The sequence below is a fragment of the Lates calcarifer genome, linkage group LG4, assembly GCF_001640805.2.
Source record: "Lates calcarifer isolate ASB-BC8 linkage group LG4, TLL_Latcal_v3, whole genome shotgun sequence".
Taxonomy (NCBI): domain Eukaryota; kingdom Metazoa; phylum Chordata; class Actinopteri; family Centropomidae; genus Lates; species Lates calcarifer.
In genome coordinates, this window is record NC_066836.1 from 1,201,798 (window position 1) to 1,221,809 (window position 20,012).

General features: G+C 46.2%; 2 protein-coding genes and 1 long non-coding RNA gene across 6 annotated transcripts in view; 2 read left to right on the top strand and 1 right to left on the bottom strand.

The window, feature by feature from the left end:
* Positions 1 to 2,910, bottom strand: part of LOC108882466 (prohibitin-2) — a 10,745-nt gene extending 7,835 nt beyond the window's left edge. For both annotated transcript variants that reach the window (XM_018674978.2, XM_018674979.2), the window contains exons 1-4: positions 2,752 to 2,910; positions 1,637 to 1,766; positions 1,140 to 1,224; positions 938 to 1,017 (exon numbers count right to left, since the gene is read on the bottom strand). In XM_018674978.2, the coding sequence (XP_018530494.1) occupies positions 938 to 1,017; positions 1,140 to 1,224; positions 1,637 to 1,766; positions 2,752 to 2,772 (316 nt within the window). In that variant the 5' untranslated portion in view covers positions 2,773 to 2,910. The remainder of the gene's footprint in view (positions 1 to 937; positions 1,018 to 1,139; positions 1,225 to 1,636; positions 1,767 to 2,751) is intronic.
* A 1,095-nt stretch (positions 2,911 to 4,005) lies between these two features.
* On the top strand, positions 4,006 to 13,139 carry LOC108882465 (CYFIP-related Rac1 interactor B). Of its 3 annotated transcripts, none has more exons than XM_018674973.2 (11): positions 4,006 to 4,212; positions 6,982 to 7,055; positions 7,329 to 7,450; positions 9,050 to 9,155; positions 9,367 to 9,503; positions 9,590 to 9,667; positions 9,904 to 10,020; positions 10,729 to 10,808; positions 10,911 to 11,037; positions 11,455 to 11,525; positions 11,640 to 13,139. In XM_018674973.2, exons 2-11 carry the CDS (start codon positions 6,983 to 6,985, stop codon positions 11,707 to 11,709), a joined length of 981 nt encoding a protein of 326 aa, XP_018530489.1. In that variant the 5' UTR covers positions 4,006 to 4,212; position 6,982; the 3' UTR covers positions 11,710 to 13,139. The 3 variants fall into 3 exon arrangements, with proteins under 3 accessions (XP_018530489.1, XP_018530492.1, XP_018530493.1); XM_018674976.2 differs by lacking the exon at positions 4,006 to 4,212 and adding an exon at positions 4,354 to 4,487; XM_018674977.2 differs by lacking the exon at positions 4,006 to 4,212 and having other exon boundaries at positions 6,963 to 7,055.
* Positions 13,140 to 16,529: 3,390 nt separating this feature from the next.
* LOC127142410 (uncharacterized) lies at positions 16,530 to 19,304 on the top strand. Its single transcript, XR_007813139.1, has 2 exons — positions 16,530 to 17,800; positions 17,910 to 19,304. It is a non-coding gene; the product is annotated as an uncharacterized LOC127142410 (long non-coding RNA).
* The last annotated feature ends 708 nt before the right edge of the window (positions 19,305 to 20,012 follow it).

Consider the following 20,012-nt stretch of genomic DNA (forward strand, 5'->3'; position numbering starts at 1 on the left):
CGTTAATTACTCTGTGAATTCTTCAGATTCAGCTAAAAACACCACCAGGATCTGATCACTCTGTGCTCGAGTCCAAGTGGATGTTTGTGCAAAATCCCCCGGCCGCTCCCAGACTCTGGGGAGGAAGCCGACAGTCGGAGGTCACACCCAGCATGAACCCTGATCCAGAGGGACGGGACGAAAATGAAAACCTGACTTCAGTTCTCTGATGGACCCTGATGAACTGTAAGAACCAGGCTCACCTGGATGATCAACGCTGTGGTCGGCTGCAGTTTCCCCACATGCTGACCGTCCAGGACAGACTGTAGTCTGTCCTCAGGACTCAGACTGTAGTCTGTCCTCAGGACTCAGACTGTAGTCTGTCCTCAGGACTCAGACTGAAGTCTGTCCTCAGGACTCAGACTGAAGTCTGTCCTCAGGACTCAGACTGAAGTCTGTCCTCAGGACTCAGACTGTAGTCTGTCCTCAGGACTCAGACTGAAGTCTGTCCTCAGGACTCAGACTGAAGTCTGTCCTCAGGACTCAGACTGTAGTCTGACTGAACATTACTGATATCTCCAGCTGGTGTCTGACTCAGACGTCTGTGTTTAATTAAACTCATTGAACAGGCTGAACAGTTTCTCTCTCTGCAGAGCAGCTGATCAAAGCAGAGGCTGCAGATTAAAAAACATTTCTCCAGCTGATCTGTCAGCTGATCTGTCAGCTGATCTGTCCTCCAGCTGCTGTTACAGTGCTGAAGGTGACAGTATGAGTCAGGTACATGAAGGAGACTGAATGGGCAGTAGGCAGGACCACTTAGCAAGGACAGGGGTCCTACAGGACTGCACACATGGCCTGGCTACTCATTCCACTCAGGACACTGTACAGGTGGAGCAGCTGGTTTTGTGGCTACACAGCTGTAATAATCCTGAGTCTGAGTCCTGAGTCTGAGTCTCACCTTTGCTTCCAGTGAGGGAGGAGATCTTCCTGGGTCTGGCTCTGATGTCGTAGATGATGGGATACTGGAACCAGGGAATCCTGAGGACGACAACACGGAGTCACACACCTGCAGCTCAGGTGTTTGGTTAACTGACACTGGGTCACCGGACCTGCTGATGACAGGGCGGCGTTGCCGTGGTAACGGTGCGGCCGGAGCCTACCTGAAGTGGAGTCCCTCGGCGAGCACCGTGTCCATCTGCATCCCCCCGATCCTGTTGAAGACGATCGCTCTCTGACCTCCTTCAACTGCACACACACACACACACACACACACACACACACACACACAGATCCTTCAGAGTACTAATACCACACTGAGGAGTACAAGTACTCCATTACATCAGCAGTAAAAGTACACAGATATCCTCAGCTTCACGTAGTTAAACTAAGTGAAAGTACAGTGTACAGTGCAGTAAATCTTTTATCTGGTCTCATCAGATCCGTCGGACCTCAGGAGGGTTCTGTGTGAAATCTTTCTTATATCATGTGTAGGGAGAGACGGCCTGTTACTTCCTGGTAACGCTGCGTTCAGAGGACACAGGAACATTATTCCTTCTACACGCTGATACAAACAGTCTCTGCAGCACAATCACAAACACCGACCCGTTTAGAAGGACCTGGTTCTGCTGGTTCTGGCTCCATGTATCGACTGCTGTACCTGTGTATGTGGCTTCCTTGACTCCATAAGCCAGAGCTCCGGCACCGATCAGCAGTTTGACTCCGATTCCTGTGCCCCGCGGTCCTGACGACATCCTGCCTGCTATCTGCCGCAGCTGCTGCAGAAAACCCTGGAACACAAAGACGGACGGTGAGATGAGACACAGGATTCAGTGCTGGACCGAGACTCTGCAGAGTCCTTACTGGTCACACAGCCCTGACACTGACTGACCTTCACACTGGATGGGTAACCATGCTGAAGGTCGACACCTCCCAGCAGCTTTACAAGGACTGTGTCCAGCCACAAAACCATTCCATGTGTGTGCAGGGCCAGCCAAACTCCACTGCAAAATGTACTGTTTTAGTGTTTGCTGGCACAGAAACTAATGTATCACCAGGCTGGGATATAACTGACTCTCTCTTCTTATTTGGGGGTTTAAACTTGAATTCGGTTTCAAGAAAATCCATCAAAAGGGAATTAGTTTGATGGAATATAATTTTTTATTTGTTTGCTTGTAGATCCAGGATGTCAACCGCCGAGTAAACTGTATGTGTAACATAGGTCAACTCCGGCGCAACCATTAGTACATCTGTTGTTTTTGTACAAAACAGAGCTGCTCACTGTGTTTATATGTATGCCGAATTAAAAAGAAGAATCAATAAGTGTCTAAAAGATTTTAAACCATAATTTTATCAGGCGGATATATGAGCCGCCAAGTGAGAAATATTAAATTGTACGATTTTTAAACGAAGCCTGGCATCTCTGCTTAAGACGCTGAGGGAAACCTCGAAACTTAAATATTCCTGCGTGAGTGTTGGTGAAATGTGAACCAAGACACGTCAGTTAGCTTTAACTAACCCTCCACCTTTAGTATGTGTCCTCATCTTTAACCACAGGATTACTGAATGTAACTAAACTAGCCTTACTTTATCTGCACGCTAGCTTACATCAGATCCAGCCTGACTCACGTGGATCAGGTGCTGTGTTAAATTTGCTCCATGTCACAGCGCAGGATGCAAAGAGCGGGAAACGTGAGAACACGTCACCTGAGCCGGAGGCTGAACTGTCTCCTACGTTAGTTTACAACTGGATTTAAAAACGTAAAAGTCTCTTACACCGGGATCTTTATTCGCCATGTTCGTCCTCTCCGCCTGTTAGGAAACCAAGTGAAGAAGAGGGCCAAGGTCACGGGTGATGACGTACTTCCGTGTGAGCGCGGGGTAACATGGGAAATGTAGGATTGTTGTGCCAGGAGTTATTAGATGAGAAGAAATGGCTGAAGTTCTTTATTTTCTGTTTGTATTAAAACACAGGAATTATATTTTTAATTTAACGAGGTGAAAAATGTAAATGTAGAAATGAGACGCTCTCTCCTGTCCTCCTTTCCTTTCCTTACCTCCTCCTTTCCTTCCTATGCACCCTTTCTCCCCTTGTTTCCTGCCTTATTCCCTTCTTTCCTCTCTCCTACCTCCTTCTTTCCCTCCCTCCTCCCTCTCTTTTACTCACACCCTCATTTCCTTCCCTAGCTCTCCTTTTCCCTCCCTCCTTGTTTCCTTCCCTCTCTCCTTGTCCTTACCTTATCTGACCTTCAGTCCTTTCTTTCCTCTTCTTTTTCTCTTTGCTTTTGCATACCTCCTCCTTTCCTTCTCTACTACTTCATCTCCCTCCACTTGCCTCCTCCCTTATTTCCTCCTTCCTTCCCTCCCTTCCTTCACCCTCCACGCGGATGCAGTGATGCCTCTCCTGTGCAGCAGGGGGCAGCACAGCTCTGGACTCAGACTGTTTCCTGTGACCACATCAGCACCTGTTGTATAAAAGCAGCTGTTTTATGAGTGGAGTTTGGTGCAGCAGCTTCAGTTTAATATCCTGTCACTTGTGTCTGCTCCTGCCTCGTGTTTAAAGAGTCTGACTGACTTCACACAGGTTCTCATCGCGATATTAGAGTTTATTCTGCGTCTGTTTCTCTGCTTCCGTTAACAAGAAATAAAGTACAAGAGACCACAGAGACACTAACAACATGGCCGCCTTCTTTCCTCCAGCAAATGACTTTTACTGAGTCAAACTTAGTAAAATGTGACTTTTAAAATCTTTGAGCCTGTAAAGATTTTTAATGTTAAGTGAGGTGTAAATTAAGATGAGACAGTTAAAGTGTTTGGTTTGATTTTTAAAAACCCTCAGAGACAGGAAGTGTTCAGACGTTTAGACTCGAGCAGTTTTGACATGATCTGTCTTCCTCCTCTCTGTGTGTGTGTGTGTGTGTGTGTGTGTGTGTGTGTGTGTGTGTGTGTGTGTGTGTGTGTGTGTTGCAGCTGGAGCTCAGGTTGCCTCCCTCCGTCGGCCGACTGTGAGGTTGCAGGCGCTGCCTTCACGGCTCATTGATTGGCTCAGTGTTCAGTTCCTCCTGAGGAAATCACTCCTTTTATAGTTAACGGAGCGCCGAGCCGCTGTTTTCCGGGTTCACACTCGCTCAGCATGTAGAGGAGGCGGACCGCCGGGAGACACCTGGACCACCGCGGACACACCGGAGCCCGGACACACGGCATCGATCCGCACGTATCGATCAGCTATCAGAGAAGGTGAGGAGCGGGGAGGGGAGGGTGTGCTCCGGGCAGAGAGGAGGGGGGAGGCTCAGGAGGGGGAGGAGGAGGAGGAGGAGGAGGGGGGAGATCAGTTCTCTGGGTGGATCCTGGTCTCAGATCAGACATGTCAGGTCCTGCACACAGACTGCAGCCTGAGCTTCAACTTCTCCCGAGATCGGACTGAAGGCAGCGCGCGGGGCCGCGGCTCGGTTTGGTTCCTGGTCTCAGATCAGATTATTCAGACCGCATCAACATCACGGCGCTTTGTGAAGGTACGTGAACACACCGACAAAACAACGGCAGAGAGAGAGAGAGAGAGAGAGAGAGAGAGAGAGAGAGAGAGAGAGAGACCCTGTCCTCCTGTTGTTGCTCCTCTAACAGTAGTTAGTGCAGTAAACAGTAAAAGCTCTGCGCAGCTGACTGAAGTGAAGTGAAAGCACTGTTGTGTTTGATGTGTGAAACTGAGGCACTTGAACGCAGCAGCAGCTCAGTGTGCCTGATGCAGCTCACACTTGAACCTGCAGCAGGAGAGAGGCCTGCAGACACCGCTGCACTCAGCAAGGTGAACCCTTCACTGACGCTCTGTAACTGAGAGACTTCAGCTCAGTAACTGTCTCCATCCTGGGAGAAGTACTGATGCTGTACTGCAGTACAAGTAAAAATACCACAGGCTAAAAATACTGTTAGAAGTGCTGCGTCCACAAGCTCATTAAAGGAAAGAAGAAGTCTGAGCAGTGAAGACACAGAGTGTTGGACGTTATCATTAACACTCAGCTGACACTGCTTATTGATCAGCTGATCAGCAGCTGCTTTGATTTTGACCTGCAGTGAGGTCAGCCTCTGGGCTCAGTGTCAGGTTACACAGACCGATCAATCGACTGACGAGGATAATCAATCAGTGTGTTGAGTCAGACACTCTGTACCTTCAAACACCTGCAACTCTAAATATGAATCATTCATTACTAATAAAGTAATCTATTACAGGTCAAAGTGGACTGCATATTATTATAATAACAACACTTCATATCTGAGCACAGTGTGTTTAAATATATAAAGAATCTTCAGTAACAGCAGATAAAAGTAATGAAGTACTTTTACCTCGGAGGAGGAGCAGAGGACCAGCACAGCGCCTGTGGTTCCACATGAAGACTGAAACAGAGCTTTAACTGATTCATGCTTGGATAAAGTCGACTGCAGGTGCAGCTCCACAGAGACCGGTCAGTTAACCTGGTGTGAGGTCAGCGTGTGTGTGTGGACTAAACAGGTCAGTTAGGGTTCAGTGTGTTGCTCAAGGACACTTCAGCACACAGACTGAAGGAGCGTGGCATCGAACCCCTGACCCACTGAGCAGGGTGAATCATCACTAATGATAATGATTCAAAAACCTTCTCTTCATCCAGACCTTTGACTTATTCTGAACAGAGTGAAGGGAGGAGAGACTGCACCTCTATAAACCACATGTTCCTCTGTCTCTTCACAGTAACATAACTGTATTCAGAAATTATGTGGAGACAAAGTGAGAAGCAGCTCAGAGTGCTGCTGTGTGAAGATAAGAAACCAGACGTGATCTGAACGTCTCAAACTGAGTTCATCATATTTCAGACACTGATGTAGTTTTACTCCTCATACTTTCTGTGTAGATGATCACTGAAGGTTTGTCTGTCTCATCCTTCTTGTATTATTATTATTATTGATTATTGATTATTGGCAGCTTTATACTATTAAATGAGACGTCAGACTTTTCCTTGACAGGAGAACGTGGTGAGACAGCACAGTCAACCTGAGCTCACCTTCACACCTGCACCAGACCAGGTACAAGTGACTGTGGCTGTGGCTGTGGCCTTCACAGGAGGGAACGCAGGATGAATAACGCTCAGCTGTGTTGTTATAAGGGGATATTTTTCAGTAACTGGTCTGAATGTTGAAGGTTGTTGAGGTGTTGGTTTCTGGTTGTGCGTCTGCTCAGAGCTGTGTTGTTATTCTCAGAGTGTGAGTCTTACCTGACCTGAGCTCAGTCTGCTTTACTTCCTCTGTTGTAAATTTAGCCCAAACTTTCAGAGACTTCATCACTTCCTCTTTTCACCGTTTTTAACGAGACGACGCTGAGCTGTTCCCAGTTCAGTTTGAAGCTGTGCCGGTCTGCAGAGCAACACGCTCTCACCTCTGTGTTCATGCAGTTTAGATGAGAGCAGAGTGAGTGTGTGCAGAGGCAGAGCCTGAACGTCTCACTGCTCTGCTGACTCTAACACCCATTCAACACTTTGCTCTGCTTGTTAACACAGAGAATCAGTTTGTTTTTGTCACATGCTGCTCTGAGCACACTGACTGTGGTTATATGTATTAGTTCAGAACACGCCTACAGAGAACAGATATTTTTAAAGACATCATCACTCTAACACGAACACAGTTTGATCTGACATGAGACTGGATTCAACAGACAGGTCCTTAAACTAGTCACTGACAAACAGTGAGGACGTGTTGACAGAATGATGAGCTGAGCTTTCAGTCTTTCTGACAACATTAAGTTAAAATCAGTATCTCTGCTGCTCTACAGCAACTGTAGCTAACGTTAGCTTCGAAATGCTAACGACAACAAACAACAATGATCCACAGAGCAACCAAACTATAGTCAAACTACAGTCTCCAGTCTCAAATCAACATGAGGCTGCTCCATCATGTTCACTGTCATCACTCACACCTGCCCACAGCTCACCTGCCGACCTGTCACTGTGCAGCACTAACATCAGTCCACCTGTGTGTTAACAGCATGGGGAACCTGATCAAAGTGTTGACCAGAGACATCGACAACAATGGAGGAAACTTCTTCCTGGACTTTGAGAGTAAGACACACACACACACACACACACATTCTAAGTACAGGTAAATGAACAGGTGAGTAACAGACTCCTCTCAGCAGCGTTATAAAGCAGATGGGATGAGCGTGTTTACTGACTGAGTCAGATCACATTTAGTTTCCATTTCACAGGAAGTGAGAGTTCATTTTGTTTTTGCACATCCTGGCATTTTAAAACCACATTTCAGAGGCAGCCATGTTTTCAAAGAGTCGAGACAGACTGTGTGTTTGACCTTTGAGCTCTCGTGTCTCTCTTCAGACGCTCAGCCCTCACAGTCGGAGACGGCGGTGTGGGAGAAGGTGAACCAGGTGCTGACGGAGGCTCGGGTCATCCTGGACGACCTGCAGGCGTACAGAGGAGCAGGAGAGGAGATACGACAGGTAACACACACCTGCTGCTTTATTCAACACTGTAAAAAATACCAACCTGCTTTTCATTAAACAGAAGCAGCTGCATAAATACTCTGAATAATCCTGAATCATTCTGAATCATCCTGAATCATCCTGAATAATCCTGAATCATTCTGAATAATCCTGAATCATCCTGAATCATCCTGAATAATCCTGAATCATTCTGAATAATCCTGAATCATCCTGAATCATCCTGAATAATCCTGAATCATCCTGAATCATCCTGAATAATCCTGAATCATCCTGAATAATCCTGAATCATCCTGAATCATCCTGAATAATCCTGAATCATCCTGAATCATCCTGAATAATCCTGAATAATCCTGAATCATTCTGAATAATCCTGAATCATCCTGAATCATCCTGAATAATCCTGAATCATCCTGAATCATCCTGAATCATCCTGAATCATCCTGAATAATCCTGAATAATCCTGAATAATCCTGAATAATCCAGTCTGATTTCAGAATCAACAAACAATAAACAACATCAGAGAAACTGTTTCAATCATCAGTTCATTTTTAAATCTGATCTGATGCTTGAAGTTTCTCCAACATTAAGATCCTCCATCATGAAACATGGAATGGAAGGAATGTAACTGAGTATTTTTAGTACTGAAGTTAGATGCAACTATGAGGTACTTTTACTACTTAATACTTCCACTACACAACATTTCAGGTACAAATATTTCACTTTTTATTTTGAGGCTTCAAAGCTGTAAATACACAAATTGAAACTAGTTCCACCTTCACCAGCTGCAACATTAGTGACACAAACACATTAATGCATCTATAATTATAATCCAGTAATATAATGTCATTTACTCTGATGGAGTACTCTGCATAATGAATACTTTATACTTCATCTTGATGCCCTGGAGTCACATCTAAATCAGTGTGTTCAGGCCTCAGACTGTGGGACAGATTCATACAGGACTTCATCAGTATTTCTTCACTTGGTACTTTTACCTCAGTAAAGTATCTGAGTACTTCTTCCACCAGTGTTATCTCTGTCAGACAAACAGAGCAGTTTGAGGACGTCACTTTGTGCTGTGATTTATTAATGAACACATTAACTGGCAGATGAATCAGTGATGAAAATGATAATAAAGTTGCAGCTTTAAGAGCTCGACAGCCTTTGATTCAGCTCTTGATGGAGGAACCAGTGTCAGGAAATAATCTGAGAGAAAACAGAACCAGATCAGAGGCCGTGAGGGAGCGTCACCCAATCTGTCCACAAGAGGGCGATCACAGCACACGTCCAGACCAACACCACCTGTTTCCACTCACTAACACTGTACAGTCTGTGGTTATCACTGTCAACACAGACGTTTATCTATCTGCACGAGTTAAAGTCAAACAAAGACGTGATATAAGTTAGAACGCTGTGAATGTTTGGGAGGACGAGGATGAAGATGAAGTCTGGTTGAGTGGGAATGAATCTGTGCATCTGTTTGAAAATTCAACATTCAACATTTTACTGTGAAAAGACCGGAGTGTGTTTGTGTGTTTTCTGATGAGATGATGAGTCACATGCTTCTTCTGTGTGTGTGTGTGTGTGTGTGTTCAGGCCATCCAGAATCCCTCAGTGGAGGGGGTCCAGGAGAAGGCCTGGTCCGCTGTGGTTCCTCTGGTCACTAAACTCAAAACCTTCTACGAGTTCTCCCAGAAGCTCGGTAAGAACCTGAACACCAGCTCCTGGTGTAAGGAGAACATCAGGGATGATAATATCACACTGAATCCCCTCCTCATGGTTTTAAAACCTCTGCTCTGACGCCACCTTCAGGACAAACTTTATGTTGCAGATTGGTGGATTTACTGAAAAGCTCAGACTGGATGTGGGATTATTCTTTGAGTACCTGTCTCTCCTGTCCCTCCTCCCGTCAGAGTCCAGTCTGCAGTGTCTTCTGGACGTCCTCACCAGCTCCGGGTCGACTCCCACTCAGCACCTGGAGCAGAAACAGGCTCTGGCTCGTCAGTTCGCCCACATCCTGCACTTCACGCTGCGCTTCGACGAGCTCAAGGTCGGCCTCTCCTCCTCCTCCTCCTCCGCCTCCTCCTCTGCTCCTCCACCTTCTCTACCTCCTCCTCTCACTCTCCTCTGTTTCAGATGACCAACCCGGCCATCCAGAACGACTTCAGCTACTACCGCCGAACCATCAGCCGCATGAGGATCAACAACCTGTCTGTAAGACTCACAGAGCATTAGCTTTACAAGGTTCATAATATCTCCCCAATGAAAATTAAATCAAATGAAGAAAAGCTGAAAAAAAAAAAGACGACAGAGTTTGAACCATGAGATTTTAGGATCATATTTGGTCTTAGATCTGGATCATCCCTGTGACGTCAGACGTTATTCAGACCAAAACTATATTTTTGTTATGATATTCGTCTGATTCATTAATAAACCTGTTACATTTTCAGGCTGACACAGGGAGCGAGGTCAACAACGAGCTGGCCAATCGGATGTCTCTGTTTTACGCCAGCGCCACGCCGATGCTGAAGACGCTGAGTGACGCCACGTCAAAGTTCGTCTCAGACGTAAGTTCACCTGTAGATTCACTCACTTCACTCTGGATTCTAGTTTCATTCATTCATTCTGTCATAAATAGAAGTTTCTGCTCATTTTCATCTGGAGAATAAAGCTGTAGGTGTAATGAACATTTCAGCCTGTAGGTGGCAGTATCAGGTCGCTCTCAGTAAAGATAAATGCAGCTCAGCAGAGAGCAGTCATTCTGCTACACGTCTTTATATTCAGCTGAATAGTATTCAGATTGATCTCACTGTGAACTGAGTTTAAATCACACAAAGCGTCAACGATCAGACCTCCAACTCATTTTTCAGTTTTTCTTTCATTAGAACATTTATCTTTAAATCTCTAAGTTATATTTACATTATGATTTTAATTTATTACAGGCATCTCTTTACTGTGAAACGTTGTTGTTACCTTACACTCATACTCAGCTGTATTTTAGAAGGAATGATTGTAGTTTTACTGCACTGCTTTAGTTCATGTTACACTGCAGATTTATATTCCACACAAAACATAAAACGTGCTGCTCTGTCACAGATTAAATATAGAAATGAATGAGAATCAGTTTCTCCTCAGACATTAATAATAAAATAACATGAAGTCTCAGTGCTTCTCTGGATGGAGCTCCAGGCCTGAGTATTTCTACACTGTATGGGTACTGTCTCCTGATCTTATGCTGATGCTATGCTAAGTGTTTGTTTTCTGTCGTCGAGCAGAATCCAGACGTCCCGATCGAAAACACGACGGACTGTCTGAGTACGATGGCCAGTGTGTGTAAAGTGATGCTGGAAACACCGTGAGTCCCGACGTGTCCCTGAATGCATCATCATCATCATCATCACAGCCAGCATGAACCCTGACCCTGACTCTGTGTGTGTGTGTGTGTGTGTGTGTGCAGGGAGTACCGCAGTCGTTTCACCAGTGAGGAGACGGTGTTGTTCTGCCTCCGTGTGATGGTCGGCGTCATCATCCTGTACGACCACGTTCACCCGGCTGGAGCCTTCGTTAAGACCTCCAACATAGACGTATGTTAGCCACACACACACACACTGCACACACACACAGCCTCAGTGACAGGGTTCTCGGCCAAAGTCACAACAGTCTCAGTTATTTAGACAAAAATCTGAACTTGTTTCATCATTTTTCTCTGAGCTCAGATCCTCAGAGAAGAAAAGAGTAATCAGACTACTACTGTACCTTATTACATCATCCAGGTGATCTCTTCATGTCCTGATATTCAGTGTTGTGGAGGTCTTCACAGGTCCACCTGGGTCCTAGAAACCGAGATACAAACAGTCCAGATTAGAATCCGTCTGGTGCGGTTCAGTAGGGTTCGTTGCAGCGCTGCAGGTCTCCTCTGGACTGAGACTTTTTAAAACCTGTGCAGACCTGCAGAGCGGTGACGTGTGTCGGGTTAAATGAAGTTTTCTGGTTGTTTTCAGATGAAAGGCTGCATCAGACTGCTGAAGGAGCAGCCGCCCAGCAGTGTGGAGGGACTACTCAACGCTCTCAGGTCTGTAAACACTGAGGAAGGAATCTCCAGAAATCTGCCTGTTAATTCATTTAAACCAGACAGGTACACTCTGTGGTCATTAACCTGCCTCCTCCACCTCCTCCACCTCTGCAGGTATACGACCAAACATCTGAACGATGAGACTACCTCCAAGCAAATCAAAAACATGTTGCAGTCAAATTAACTCCACGCTTGTTTTTTTTTTTTTTTTTGTGGTGTTTTGGTCCAAATTTCAAAAGAACTACTGAACAAACCTTTAGCTAATATTCCTTTGTTTAACCTCATGTGTTGTTTTTTATTTCTCAATTGAAAAAAAATGCTGTTTTTGTTGTTGTAAAAAAAAAGAAGAGAAAAAGAGAGAGAATCCTTTTAGCTGGATGTTCCCAGGAAAGATGAGCTGCGTTCACATCACGTCAGATTAACAACACACACACTCTGTTAAACAGGAGACTGAACTAAATTGAATGAACTAAAACTGGATCTGAAGCTGCAGATTATTCAGAGATTCATTCAGGTTGTGGTGTTGTGTTCACTGGTCCTGCTGCAGCTGGGTCTGTTTGATTTAAAGATTTAAAGATGGCGTCTGTTGGTCTGATGTGAGCTGTGAACGCAGCTCAGTTTGTTACAGTTTGTTGTTCACGTCGTCTCTTCAGCTCCTTTTCCACCAAAAGAGCCTTTTTCAAAAACCCAGGAACTTTTCCCTCGGCTCCTAGGCTGCAGCTTCTACCTCAGACAAAGTCTCTGTGGCCGAGGTCGTAGTTTTCAGTCGACCTCCAGGACTGAGCATCAATCAGCCACAATCTCCAGGGAAAACTACAGTTGATTAAAACTAGAGTTTCATTTCTCCTTCAGTCATCAGGGCATCAAACACCAGCAATCCTGAACGTCACCTTGTGATCTGACCTGCAGGAAAACAGACGTACTCTCAGACGCTGTAGATCCTGAACTCTGGAATCAGGAGAGAAATGTGACTCTGCACAGTCAAAAGCAACCACAGCTGATACGAATCAAGCAAACCTTCAGTTCTACATCCACACAAACGAATCTGAACGACCTGAGTGCTCGTTGATCTGCAGCAGAGGCTGTTTTTAGCCTTTAGGTTACAGATGAGCTGCTGTTAAAATGAGTAAATGAGAGACTTTCTGAAAGTTTAGACCTCGGTCATTTGTTGTTTTAGTTCCTAACCTCTGCGTTCAGCTTTGAACAGCGGTTCCTGGGTGTTTGAAGTTTCAGATTCTTTGGTGGAGAAGGGTCAAAGTTTAGAGGCCGGTCTGTTTGGATGTTGGTTTCACTGACATCTGGTAAAAATCAAACAGGGACATTTCAGACTGATATTTGTGGGTTGACCCGGTGACTGTGTGAGGAGGAGGGACTGAGCTAACAGAAGGAGAACCACTGTGACGAGGACGGTACTGAAACGAGGGAAACCTCAGACTGATGTGATTTTCTTGATGTTTGAACTGATGTGAGATCAGTGGGACTGCTGACTGGAAACTTTTACAAGCTTTTGATTTTGCCTTGTATGTTCACGCTGCAGTGCCACGGACTGGATGGCATTAACTGTTTTTAATGATTTATGTGTTGGCCAAATAAAGTTTTTACATTTTTCAGAAACATCTGCGTCTGTCTTCAGACTGTGTTCGATGAAGTAACGAGACGGTTTCAGACGTTATCTGATCAGACCAGGTCACACACAGCTCAGAGGTCAGAGGTCAACACATACTATAACTAAGATCTGTCCTGGCTCATTTGCACCAATTAAAGACACAACTTAAACTTGAATTTAGTTTAAAGGTTTTCACTGATACAAAGTCATTGACAGAGCTGTTCTGGATTAGGTCCATTTTTATTTCGCGTTCACACAGAGCAGGTCCAGACTTTATATTATTATATTTACAGAGACAGTTTCCACCATGAGCAGCACAAGGCAACAGTGGAGAGGAAAAACTAACTTTAAGAGGCCGAAACCTCGAGCAGAACCAGACTCAGGGTGAACGACAATCTGCACAAAAACATGGACAAAACCAATGTCTGTCTGTTAGCTGTTTGTTAGCTGTTTGTTAGCTGTTTGTTAGCTGTTTATTAGCTGTCTGTTAGCTGGTTGTTAGCTGGTTTTTAGCTGTCTGTTAGCTGTCTGTTAGCTGCCTGTTAGCTGTATGTTAGCTACCTGTTAGCTGTCTGTTAGCTGTCTGTTAGCTGGCTGTTAGCTACCTGTTAGCTGTCTGTTAGCTGTCTGTTAGCTGTCTGTTAGCTGTTTGTTAGCTGCCTGTTAGCTGCCTGTTAGCTGTCTGTTAGCTACCTGTTAGCTGTCTGTTAGCTGTTTGTTAGCTGCCTGTTAGCTGTCTGTTTGCTGTTAGCCAGGTATCAGTAATAAAATCCAACATTCTGCTGAGAAACCTCGAGTCCTTCAGTCACCTGGATGTTACTTTGACTCGTACCACCCACCTACACCTACACCCCCCCTTCGGCAGCAGCACTCCCTAATGTCAGGGGCCTCCCCCCTGCAGGACAAACCCACTACACAGCACAGAGTCCAAACTCCTCAGATCCCAGTCTGATCCAGGATCTGTGGAGTGATCTGGAACAAGCCAGATCCATGGAGCTGATTCTCAGTCTTTGACCTCAGAGACTCGTCGACTCCTGGTCGTCTGAGTCAGGACCTGACGTTTGGTTTTCATCAGGTCGGTGAATATTTCCTCTCCTCAGACCGGTTTCCTCCTCAGATGCAGAACTTCACGTGAATCATTCTTCTTCTTTTCTGATCTCCTCGTTAAAATCCGTCTCCTCTGTTTCTGATCGTGGAACAGTCGACGTCACGGTTTGTATTTTTAAATCCTTCTCTTTTTACTTCTGCTTTTTCAGTCTGCACACACACACACACACACACACACACTCTGACCATGATGATTGTTGTTATTCTGTCTGTGGTGTTTTCCTGGTGACGACAGCAGATTTTTATTTTTGTATTTATTTTCCTTCATTTTACATTTTCTGAATCTTTTTTTTCTCGGCAGGATTTTTCATGCTTCGTCCTCGCTCTGATGTTATCTGAGGTTACAGTCTTTAAATACACTCCACCCGACACACGCACACACACACACTTCTTCTACCCCTGTGAGGACTGTTTTCAGTGTTACAGTGTTAACTGGTCTTCTTGCAGGTGCATTATGGGTAACCAGGCTGAACCTGATGCAGCAGTCCTTCATGAAGGTTTTCTGTCTCACACAGACAGATTTTACTGTTATTTACCTTCAGCTCACTGATACTGATGCAGTGGACAAAATAACAGAAACACCTGTAACACGACACGATGAAACAGCATCGGAGAATGAAGCCTCCAGACTTTCATCACTGCCTCAAAGCCCTGCAACATTATTCATGTAGAAGCTGTAGAACAAAGAGATAAAACAGGAGAATAAGATTTCTGTTTTATTCTGATGTTAAAGAGCTGAACAGACCTGCTGCTCTCTGAAGAAGAAAAACTGAACACTGCTTCTCAACATGTCTGGGTACAGAAACCAGACCTGGTCCAGATCATCTGAGAGACCTGGACATGTAACAGTAAAAACCAAGTCTGAGTCCTCAGACAGACAAACTCCACTGGGTCCTCACAAAGACAGAAAAACACACACACACTCACACAGGGGGAATGTGCTGTTTCCCGTCAGCTGTTTTTTTCCCAGGAATTACTAACTTCCAAAGAATCTGAAGACTGTGAGAGAGTGTGTGTGTGAGAGTGTGTGTGAGTGTGTGTGAGTGTGTGTGTGAGTGTGTGAGAGTGTGTGAGAGTGTGTGAGTGTGTGAGTGTGTGAGAGTGTGTGAGAGTGTGTGAGTGTGTGAGTGTGTGAGAGTGTGTGAGTGTGTGTGAGAGTGTGTGTGTGAGAGAGTGTGTGAGAGTGTGTGAGTGTGTGTGAGAGAGTGTGTGAGAGTGTGTGAGTGTGTGAGAGTGTGTGAGTGTGTGAGTGTGTGAGAGTGTGTGTGAGTGTGTGAGAGTGTGTGTGTGAGAGAGTGTGTGAGAGTGTGTGAGTGTGTGTGAGAGAGTGTGTGAGAGTGTGTGAGTGTGTGAGAGTGTGTGAGAGTGTGATAACCTTGTTTCCCTTCAGTCTCACATCAGTTGTAATAACATTTTTCCTCTGAGGTTTCAGTGAATCATGACAACAGCAGAGACCAGAGGTCCAGGGACCAGAGACCAGAGGTCCAGGGACCAGAGACCAGAGGACCAGGGACCAGAGGACCAGGGACCAGAGACCAGAGGACCAGGGACCAGAGACCAGAGGACCAGGGACCAGAGGACCAGGGACCAGAGACCAGAGGATCAGAGACCAGACACCAGAGACCAGAGGACCAGAGGACCAGAGACCAGAGGATCAGAGACCCGAGGACCAGGGACCAGAGGACCAGGGACCAGAGACCAGAGACCAGAGGACCAGGGACCAGAGACCAGAGGACCAGAGGACCAGAGACCAGAGGACCAGGGACCAGAGGACCAGGGACCAGAGACCAGAGGACCAGAGACCAGAGGACCAGGGACCAGAGGACCAGGGACCAGAGACCAGAGGACCAGAGACCAGAGGACCAGGGACCAGAGACCAGAGACCAGGGACCAGAGACCAGAGGACCAGGGACCAGAGGACCAGGGACCAGAGACCCAGAGACCAGACACCAGAGACCAGAGGACCAGAGGACCAGAGACCAGAGGACAGAGAGAGACCAGACCAGAGGACCAGACCAGAGACCAGAGACCAGGACCAGACCAGAGACCAGAGGACCAGAGGACCAGAGACCAGAGGACCAGGGACCAGAGGACCAGGGACCAGAGACCAGAGACCAGAGACCAGAGACCAGGACCAGGACCAGGGACCAGAGAGACCAGAGACCAGAGGACCAGGGACCAGAGGACCAGGGACCAGAGACCAGAGGACCAGAGACCAGAGGACCAGGGACCAGAGACCAGAGACCAGAGACCAGAGACCAGAGACCAGAGGACAGAGACCAGAGGACCAGAGGACCAGAGGACCAGAGGACCAGAGGACCTGGACCCGCCTCAGCTCTGCTCTCACTGTGTTGTTCATCTCAAACTGCAGCTGTGTGTTTAAACCTGTGTTTCTGTGGGAGCTGATCCCTGATCAGCTGAATCTGCGTCTCTGTGGACAGAGCTCGTCTCCTGACAGTAATCTTTACAAAGAGGGAAACTGACCTGAGACCAGATCAGTGAATCACAAAGACATTTCTGCTGAGTGTTTCTGAAGATGAGGCGAAGTCTGTTTGGAAACTTTTGATTCAGGTTCAGCAGCCGCAAGCTTTTCTTTTCTTTTCTTTTCTTTTTCTTTCTTTTCTTTTCTTTTCTTTCTTTTCTTTTCTTTTCTTTTCTTTCTTTTCTTTTCTTTTTCTTTCTTTTCTTTTCTTTCTTTTCTTTGTCGTCCTCTCCTGACTCACAGTAGAAACAGAATCAGAGCTTCACTCTCTCTCTGCAGGTGACTCACGTCTGAACACAGTCAGTGTAACCGTTCGTCACCGCTGAGCCACACCGAGCAGCAGCAACTCCAACTATCCACTGTCATTAAACACATCACTGTTACACTGGGTGACATGTTCCTTCATCACACACACACACACACACACACTGTCCTGCAACAACTGTGGATTAATCCGCCGCTGGAAATAGTCCCCAACACAAGCTTCATGTATTTCCTCCTGAAATCCCTGAAGCTTTATAGAGATGAAACATCAGTGAGGTGTTTTACAGATTTACCTTCAGTAGGAATCGACCTGATGATTCTTTCATTTCACTGCTCCTTAAGAACTGAAATTAACTGATTTACAAGAAAACTGCAGAGTTAAGACTGAATCACCTCCTGACCCCTCCTCAGAGATCCTGTGATCACTTCAGGGGTCCTGACCCATAGTTTGGGAACCACAGGAATATTAGATTTTCTAGCTCTAACTCCTTCAGAGTTCCTGAGACATGATGTTCTCTCTCTCTGTGTGTTCAGATCAGGTTGCAGTGAACTCATCACCTGTCCTCAGTAAACACACACCTGTCGTGCCCGTGGCGGGGCCTGATGGGAGTGGGTGGGGCCTGATGGGAGTGGGCGGGGCCTGATGGGAGTGGGCGGATCCCAGAAGTCTCTGGAAAATGTTTTGTTTTCTGCTCCTGAACTTTATTTATTATAAGTGTGTCGGCAGAAACCGGTCGGTCGGCTCTGAACCGACAACCACCTGCCAACCAGGGCCAGGTGTGACTGAGACGTTCAGGGACCCTCATGATATCAGAGGTTTTATCTCTGTCTAATGTCCTCCAACACGTTCAAGGTTTTAATCATGAACTTGTGGAAACTAAAACCACTGACCGACGACACGTCTACACTTCCTCTCACTGTGCAGAAATGAAGCAGAAAGATCAGCCGCCATCTTGGTGCTGGTGACGTCTTCAGGCCACAGGTGGAGGTGCAGGATCACAGCTGTCAATCATGACATCACCTCCTCCACCACCTCCTCCTACAGTTAGTGAGTGAGTTCTTCAAGTTATGGACAGTGACCTCTGACCTCTGACCTCTGAAATCTAATCACCTGTGGTCACGACCGTCACCGACACGTCAGCGTGATGAAACAGTTCTGTCTGGTCCAGGTCTCAGCCTCTGACGGACTGCACCTTCATGTCGTCTCTTTAGTTTTTCTCTTGTATCACTGAAACCTCACTGATCATCCTGATAAACCACTGTGCTGCAGATAGTGAAGCTGATACACAATGTTTCAGCCTGTGAGGACAGAGTGTGTGTGTGTGTGTGTGTGTGTGTGTGTGTGTGTGTGTGTGTGTGTGGTTGTAGTGCAGCCTGCAGCCTGCAGGGGGCAGCAGCTCAGGCCTCAGGTTCACCTGTGTTCAGTTTGAATCTTATCTTTATAATAAGTGTGTGAAGATTAGACGTCCAGGCTGCTGTAAACTGCGTGGGACGAGAGTGTGTGTGTGTGTGTGTGTGTGTGTGTGTGTGATAATCAAAGGAACCTGTGTTTACTTTTTCAGGTGTGTCTCACCTGAGATCAAAGCCACAGGAAGCGGGGGGCGGGACATCTGTTAACGGACAGCTTCGCCCACGTCCACAGAGTCTGAGACACAGGACGACAAAGAGACAAAGTTCAGCTTCAAACTGTCCTCAGACTGTGATTCAAACTGGTCCATGAAATAACTTTATTTACACATCAGAGAACAAACAGAATCAGAAAGGAACCCGATTCCCAGGAGAATGAAGAATAACGATGGATGGATGTTAGAAACAGTAACGACCCTCTGGTTGTTTTCATCTGGTTAAATGTTGAACCACAGAGAGTCTGTGAAACCTTTACTGTCTGAAAACACAAAGGTTCTTCACTCAGATCTTAATACGTTCGGAGTGTAACCTGTGTTTAACAGTTCATCATATTCTATGGATTAAAACCTCCTGCAGCAGTAGATCATACGAGTGTGTGATGATCAGTTTTATATGAGTGTGACTCCAGAAACCAGATCTCCTCTGTGTGTTCCCTCTGTGGACGGGAGAATAAATAAAACATCAACAGGTGTCAGAGTGTTTGTAACAGAAACTAAAACAGGTCGTTAGCGTACGGTGGCCTGCAGGGACAAACAGCCTGTAACGTCTGACAGTTGAGATAAAGTCAGGTCAGATTAATGATCCAGTCACACACCTGTGGCAGTTAAAAATAAACCTGAGTGGTTTTTCTCTGATAATAAAGAGTCACAGGTGGATCGGCTCACTGCCGTCGACTTCCTGTCGCCAACGTTAACTCGCTCTCTTCACATGACCTCGTTCTGTCCTCGTCCTCCAATCTAAAACCTCTCCCTCATCAGGTTCCTCATGTTTAGTTTCAGAAGAATGTTCACACTGAGCAGGTGTAACATGAAAACCAGCGACAGGTGAACGACACTGATCGTCTCATCACGACGACACCAAGCAGCAGCGGAAATAAACGAGTGTGAGGGTCTGTGGTGGTCCAGGAGTCCAGAGAGAGGCAGCAGGTGGACTGAGGACTGAGGACAGGTGGACTGAGGACTGAGGACAGGTGGACTGAGGACTGAGGACAGATGGACTGAGGACTGGACCATGTGGTCTGATCCCAGAGAAGAGCTGCTGCTACACATTATCAGGCAGGTGGTTTTTATTGTGTGGACATCCACACAGTGTAAAAGTGTGTGATAAAATTATACACACACACACACCTGGTGCCCATATAAGGAGCTTCCTTCCTCCCGGTCGGAGGGATCAGTCCCAGCAGGAAACGCTCGTCTGTCTGATAAGGCCGTGAACACAGGACACAGGTGAGTGTTATCAGCTCAGCAGCTCGAGCTCTCAGGTGCTCACTTTTCCTTTTAGTCTGTTGGTTAACCAGACGCAGCTGTCGGAGCAGATCACACTCAAACACTACGACTGTTCTCAGATCAGCCTCCTGAGCTCGTGGATTACTGGATTACTCCTGGATTACTGTGTGTAATCT

Coding starts and splice junctions, on each gene's coding strand:
- LOC108882465 (XM_018674973.2), top strand. CDS start 6,983: ATGGGGAACCTGATCAAAGTGTTGACCAGAGACATCGACAACAATGGA. Junction 9,156..9,366: donor CGAGTTCTCCCAGAAGCTCG/GTAAGAACCTGA, acceptor TCCTCCCGTCAG/AGTCCAGTCTGCAGTGTCTT. Junction 9,504..9,589: donor TGCGCTTCGACGAGCTCAAG/GTCGGCCTCTCC, acceptor CCTCTGTTTCAG/ATGACCAACCCGGCCATCCA.